The 7269-nt window shown below is 44.2% G+C and overlaps 1 protein-coding gene across 1 annotated transcript; it reads right to left on the bottom strand.

Moving 5' to 3' along the window:
- Window positions 1-3808: 3808 nt before the first annotated feature.
- Window positions 3809-6847, bottom strand: LOC101767387. Its single transcript, XM_004956649.4, has 3 exons — window positions 6275-6847; window positions 5571-6178; window positions 3809-4406 (listed from the first exon to the last, which is right to left on the bottom strand). The coding sequence occupies exons 2-3, from the start codon at window positions 6061-6063 to the stop codon at window positions 4360-4362; spliced, it is 540 nt and encodes a 179-aa protein (XP_004956706.1). The 5' UTR covers window positions 6064-6178; window positions 6275-6847; the 3' UTR covers window positions 3809-4359.
- Between the last annotated feature and the right edge of the window lie 422 nt (window positions 6848-7269).

Here is a 7269-nt window from a genome sequence, read left to right as displayed (position 1 = left end):
AGTCCCGACAGTCGTCCAGAGATGGACGCCGGTGGATATGGGTCTCATAGGGTAGTACTGCCAAACGCCTTGGTATGGGCTACCCAATCGTATGGGCAAAGTGTCTAGGCTCTGTAGAGTTAATTAATCTATTCAAATAGACGAGGTTCTCGGTCATGAACTCACATGGTCAAAACTCTCTTTGATTAGTCACACCTCTTTGATACAAAGTAGAGAATTAGGGGCAAATGCCCATGCTGTGAGATAAGCAGGATCCTTACGATCGCTGCCTTTAAAATATGGGAACTAGTAGGGGAGGCTTGTTTCCCCCTCCAGGGCCAAAACAACATTATTATAATAATAACAACTACCCTCCCCCCATTAAAGCCCAAATGGTGTTACACTATGCATACAAACAACTTTCTGCATATAAACCTAGTTTTCCTTGATTTACCTTACATGTCATTAACTTTTCTACATTAAGATGCTTGATGAGTACTTCTAGCAAAAGTACTCAATCTTGTTTGTTTTGCCAGGTTGCCTAGGGAGTCAACTTTCATCTTTTCGTTGTGCATTAATTGTTGCTTGATTATTCCCTAAAGGTGAAGATAACACCGACATAATTCCTCCAATTTTCTTTTCTTCTTACTCTGATAATCATTCCAATATACGTTGGTGCCAGATACTGATCCAGGGCATGGCACTGTATTGCTTAATTGTGAACATCCAAGGGGCGGTCCCCACACCTTTCATTTTCTTTCTTTTATTAGGCTCGAATGGAACAAATTATCGTCCAACCTGGGGACGACCAACCAAAGACTGCTGCTAAAGCAGTGGCTGAAGTTGTCCAATCTAAGACATTTCGGGAGGTTGCTGGCATTCACCCACCCTCAAAGAAAAGGACTAGGGTTGGTACTACACTGCAGGTAGAAGAAATACAAAGCTGATCTTGAGTGAGAAACAAGGGGGGCACAACTTCGGCAAAAGATCGGTGAACAGGAGCCTGAGATGGGTGCACTGAGATTGAGGTCTGAAACACAAGAAACAACATTGAAGTCTCAGACATAAAAGCTCCAAGCTTTTAAGAACACCACAAAATAGTAGCACTCTCTGATTTCTAGTTTGATAAACTTCAGCTCCAGTTAAATGAATCCTCCCCTCAACTGAAGTGTGTTGCTGGTGAAGTTGTTGTTTGTTGCTGATGAACTTTTGTTGTATGTTGCATTGTTGATGCTTAACTTATTGTATGTTGCATTATTATTGCTGGTGAACTATTCATTGATTGTGATGTGAATAATATGGAAGTTGGAAATGAGCTGTTTTTATGTCTGTGAATGTGATGGTGATCAGCAGCCAAAATTGAATATATTATTGCGAAATGCAATAATGGGCTAGGGCCCAAAAAAACAGCCTAATATGACGTTCAACAAACATTTTTCAACCCATAAAATAACACAGAAACCTAAAATGGGCTAAAATGGCCCAACAAAATTGGGCTCATAAAGGCTCTTACATGAAATGAGCTTCAAATTGTGATGAACCGAAATTGTCATAACACCCCTACCACGTCGGAGCCATATTGGATTCTTGTCCAACGTGGCGCAACCTCCGTCCAACGTGGCACAACCTCCGAAACAGTTTTGTGACGACATGTGGGACAAATTTTCATTCGTCATTATCTTAGTGACGCACCAAAATAAGGAACGTCACTACTCACGATTTATGACGCTCGACTAATGACGAAGGGTTTTCATCACTCTCGCGTCATAAATCACGGTTTATGATGCAAAAAACCCGTTTATGACACTTTTTGGTTCGTCACTGGTCGGAAGATTTCTTGTAGTGCCCCCTAGGCATCACATGATCCTTTCAAGAAGAGGAACCGTCTACATCAATAAAAGAGTTATACCATGGTGACCATCAAAACAAGAGTTATAACATCATTGGAAGATCTATACTAAATCAAGCAATCAAGCACCGAAACATGGTTTTGTGATTTATGAAATAGGTTTCCAAATAGTTGCCCCAAAAGATCCGTATAGGCACTTAATACACTAGCTAGATCTAGCCAGGTGCGTGCGTGCGTGCGTGTGTGTCAAAATAATGTTGAACCTAAAAAATTCAAAGACGAATGAGATGAACCACCATCCTTATCTTCTTCTTATCCATCATGCTCCTATTGTTTCTCAAACAGGACATATGTGTGGTAGCCTCATCATCACTGGAAAGGTCAGTGATAGGGATAGGGATGGAAATTATATAGCTACAGATGGTTGATTTGTTGGATTGGCACATCCAGCGCGTGGGAGGTGAGAGTGCCTGAGCCATGAGAAAATCTTAAACTCATCACATACTTAGATTATGGTGGATGAAGGGGTTACCTTAACCAAGACCTCCTGGACATCTGCCATTGCTTCTTGCAGATCTGTTGTTTAAGCATTTGATGCCAGGGAAGGGAAACAGAAAGGAGGAAGATAGGTTAGGAGGAGGAAGAGCAGGTTTGAAGGATGAAAAGCATGATAGATCGATGAGAAAACAGTCAGACAATTTAGTTGGTACATTTATGGTGCATGCCTTTAAGTTTTGTCTTGTATGGGAACAATAACTTGCCTTTTTTCTCTATGTGAAAATCTAATTAATCACTACAAACAAGAACTGACTACAAAATCTAGGAAGTTGTTCGCAGTCAAATGTGGTAGTGCACTAGCATCACATGGTTTAAGCATGCATGCATATGCATAGCTTCATGCAGCATTGCAGTGCAAGTGTGACATGTAGCCCAACTTAAATACGGCTCATAAGTGATCCATGAGTGTTGTGTGTACATTTTTAGTACCATGTCAAGGGTGGAGCAAACTTATAGCCTTTTGTTCTCCAAACATAACACCTCTAGATTAACCTTTTTATATAAAGTTAGGACAAAAATGTGAGTGAGATGCTATGTTTATATAGACCCGTCCCTCGGAAGGTGATTACTAGGGACGGAAGGTGATTACTCAGGTGAGGTTTTACATTAAACTTGCATGGTGCTTTGGTAGGGAACACCCACAAGGATGGCGTGCATCCCCTAGCCACATAAAGCATCCACTAGCGTGCATCCACACCACCCGTCGCCTATATAAAGGCAAGTTATATTACTAGCTAATGGATGATCAATACATAACGAGTATGTAGATTATCGTTCGGTGTCCCATTTGTAACACCCAGAAAAAAGTAGCATTCTGGTTCTTTACCATACTACATTAGAACACTAACTTAACATGGGTGTCCCTAGAGGCATAGAAAGACAGCAAAAACATAACTTGTTTGATGAGCTCAAAGGGAGAGGAGTGTGATATGACAGAGAACCCCCCTCATGTCGGACGATACACCCCAAACTTGGCCCATGTTTAGAGCTCGGACTATGTGCGTGCGTTTGTGACCGGGCCACTCAAAGAGAGAAAACAAATGATGGGCTCGGGCCTTCCCGTCATAGAGCCCCCCAGAATACTATGAGGCCCATTAAGCAGTGTTCTGATAATGTCTTATTTTAATTCGGTCTACACTTCTTGTCGAACTACTTATAATTTCGGTTTTCTAGGAAAAAGGTGATTTAGAGATGCTGGCTTGATCATAAGCCATCTTGGATTTTGGATCAACCCATGGAATGGGTGAAATTTGAAACTTCCATGCCTTACTTGTTTCTGATGTCCATTCATTCCAGAGATAGCTGGCCATAACAGCCTATCCTTTTCAAATTCCAGTCACGCATGCGCATGCTTCACTGATAAACAAAAAATGATTCGATGACACATTGACATCTCACAGGACAGGCCAATATACACTCAGCAGAGATCAAAATTCACATTTTCACAGGATTTATATACAGCAGACTGATTGATTCATAAGGGATTCAGTTCCAATGTACAAGAAATAACACGCACACGCACCACAAACGAAGAATCACACAACCGCAGCTCTACGCCGACTATATACACTACAAGAAAGTATGTACAGGCAGTAGAATTCGAGGTCCCCAAGCAAGTGGGACAATTTACCAATGGAATAGCAGTTCATCTCTACATGTTATCAATCCAATGTTAGCACTCAGCACATATCAGGACGGCAAAAATCTTTTTTCAATGACGCACAGCTTGTACTGTTCAGCATTCGCCTTGCATTGCAAGAGTAGAATAGCCTTGGAACCTCAGGAAGGACATACCCATTCGGTGCTGCTTCAGAATCCCACTGCTCATTGTTTTCTTTTTGGTTTTGCTTCTTTTTTTGGGGGTTTTTTCATGTCTTCCTTCATCGATACATTCTGCGTCTAGACAAACTTAGTAGAACGAAACGGAGTGATACTATTTAGTATTTACACGTAGCTAGGGGAGGCCTGAGCTATCAGTTCTGGAGCGAAGAAAGCCACTGCTCTACAAAATTCTTCTCGTCTGCAAATTTAAGGAAAGAAAAAAATTAGAACATAAGCAGATAAGTTGCAGTAATCATTAGATGTATATATAAATGTTCTCTGATAAATATTCTGAAAAAGAACAAAAATGTGAATATTTTGAGAAGATTGAAAAGCTAATTTCAGTTACAATGTAAAACTCTTTATCATAATCCAATTGCAACAGCTTATAGCAAATTAAAATGGCTCAAGAAGGCAATTGAATGCCATTATTTGGTACAAATTAAATCACAGCAATCAGCTTGAACAGTAGAAAACAAAATCCCAATGAACTGTAGGACTTAGCTACATAGGACGAGATAGATGGAATCATTGAGGTGCTTTGAATTAACTTTGTTTTGTTTTTTTTTTACTCGCACGCAACCTTTTTTTCACTCTTCAAACCAAAAGTAAACGACATCTGTTAGTGTACCCACCTATTGAGTACAAGACAAACTTTATAAACTAGCAACAACTAGATTTCAAGTCCATAGGACAAAGTAAGCCACCTAACCCATGAATAAATAGCACCAATCATGAAAATGGCATATGACTAGCAAGCCAATCCATTCCCACAATGCGATAGAGCTACTCCATGCAGCACATTACTGAACTAGATAATCAGAGGACATCACATACAGCGCAATCATTGGTGGAATAACTCCAGATGCCTTCTAGCATCTGACCGCCAATTTCTATCAGAAAAGGAGGAAAGAAAGCCAGTCTGCCTGTTAAAGACATTAGCTTCTTATCCAATTATCCCTTGTCTTATGTCAGCTTAACAAACTGAAACTATTGCCAAAACAAGAATTTGTAACTGAAAAATGCCGAATTCAGGCAGTTATGTCAGCTTGTGAAACAGAAGACTGAACTATTAACAGTACAGTACTGAAGTACTACACAAGAGTCAACCAACTCACATGATTCTTTCCTAATTCTACACTAGACATATCGGAGCTACTGCTAGTATCATACTACATGATTTCCTCCCAATCCTGAACAGGTACAGGGCTGAATCTTTCCACAAATAAGCAATTAAATCATTTCATAAATATAACTGAAATATCAGATCAGCACATTGAAGAAATATAACTGAAATAGCATAACCAATTCTCGACTTTGAAGAAAGCACATTTGAATTGACATTTCAGATCAGCGTGCTCACCAGAGAGGCCACCGTCGGCCAGGGCTCCGGCGCCCAGAAACCTGCCCTCGCGCCTCCCAGGCTGCTCTTGGCGGCCGTGGCGGTAGCATGGGACGAGGACGGCGAAGCAGTTCTCGGGGTCGCCGTCCGTCTGCAGCTCCGGCGCCTGGGGCTCGAGCCAGCCGATGGACCAGTCGGAGTCGTCGGAGTCTGAGCCGGACAGGCACCCGCCGCCGTCAGACGGCACGATGACCATGTCGTACTCCCGGTCGACCCGGGACTCCCCGCGGCTGCGGCGCCGGTTCCTGACCCTCCTCGGGCGCGTGCGGCGGCCGCCCGCGCCGCCGCCGCCGCCGGTGTAGAAAGTGACGGTGTCGGGCTCCCGGAAGCCGGAGGGGAAGTCCGGGAAGGAGGAGCTCGTCAGCCCCGCGCTCGAGAGCTCGTGGGTGGACACCCGCGCCGCGGCGCCCCCCGGCCACAGCCATTGCGTGAAGCGGCTCAACGCCATGGACATGGCGCAAAAAGAAAAATCCTTGCTTCTCGCGAGGAAAAAAAAAGCTCGGGGACCTCCCTATCAGGCCAAAAGTTGAGCAAATTCGGCGTTCTCTTGGATCTGCCGAGCCAAAAACCTGAATCAACAAACGATAACTCAGATTAAAAACCCGATTTTTTGAACATGTACATCCAATGGGAAGCTTTTTGACCAGAGTAAGCAGGAAAATTACTTCTTTAGACGCCAACCACAAAAATCCTGGTCCAATTGGGAAAGTTTCTTCTTTCAGAGTTCGAGTTAATTGGATTGACAGACTAGCACAACCGAGAAAAATGGCTCTTTCTGGGGAAAAAATCTCTAATCCGGTGAGAAATTAAGCGCGTCACCAACCATCAAATCTTCATGCGGCAAACATGGAATCCAACCAAACTCATTGCTCCCAACACAGAAAGAAAAACAAAAATCACCCTAAATTGGCTCCCGCTTAAAAATTCCGACAAAAAAATTGAACGCCCGAAACAGAAATCCACGAGGATAACAACTTGCAGCCCCCGAAATTCACCCAAAACACACGCCCAAGAATCCCGGTAAAGAAACAACCTTTGCCCGCTCAAATTCGAGGCCCGGCAAACGCGAGTAAGATCAAGAACTACCCCTCCTCCCTACTCGGCAACCGCTAATCGCTCTCCTCCATACCCTCCCCGCTCGGATCCTCCTCTCCCACTCCACCTCCCAACTCCAAGCAACGCAACCACCCAAATCGATGGGGTCAGATTAGAGAAGAAGAGAGGGGAGAGAACTCCGTGGCCACACGGCCAGATAAATAAGCGCTCCGCCCCGTCCGCGGACGACCGAGATCGTGGTGACGTGACAGGAGGAGGGATCTAAACCGTCCGCGCCGCCGGGGCCCTGCCCAGGCCAGTCGTCCTCGCCGCGGGCGTGCTGACGTGTCGCGCGCCGGGGGGCCCTGCGTGCGGGGCAAGCCCTCGCTTTCGTGCGCCGCGGGGACACTTGTCGCTGGGCAAATTTTGTTTTGCTCTGCTCTGGTAATCTGGTTTCCCGTCCATGTGGGTGCCGTCACGCGAATGTATCTGGATGGGTTTCACGTCGCGATCAGGGGGTAAAGCTCGGTGAATTCATGCATGTACCCGGAATACTGTAGTTATATACTGGCATGGTAAAAAACAGTTTGAAACGGTGGTGTTTTGTTTACGTGTGTGTATCACG

This window comes from Setaria italica, chromosome II, assembly GCF_000263155.2.
Source record: "Setaria italica strain Yugu1 chromosome II, Setaria_italica_v2.0, whole genome shotgun sequence".
Taxonomy (NCBI): domain Eukaryota; kingdom Viridiplantae; phylum Streptophyta; class Magnoliopsida; order Poales; family Poaceae; genus Setaria; species Setaria italica.
Note: the sequence above shows the minus strand (reverse complement) of the source record. Positions and strands in the feature narration are given on the sequence as shown.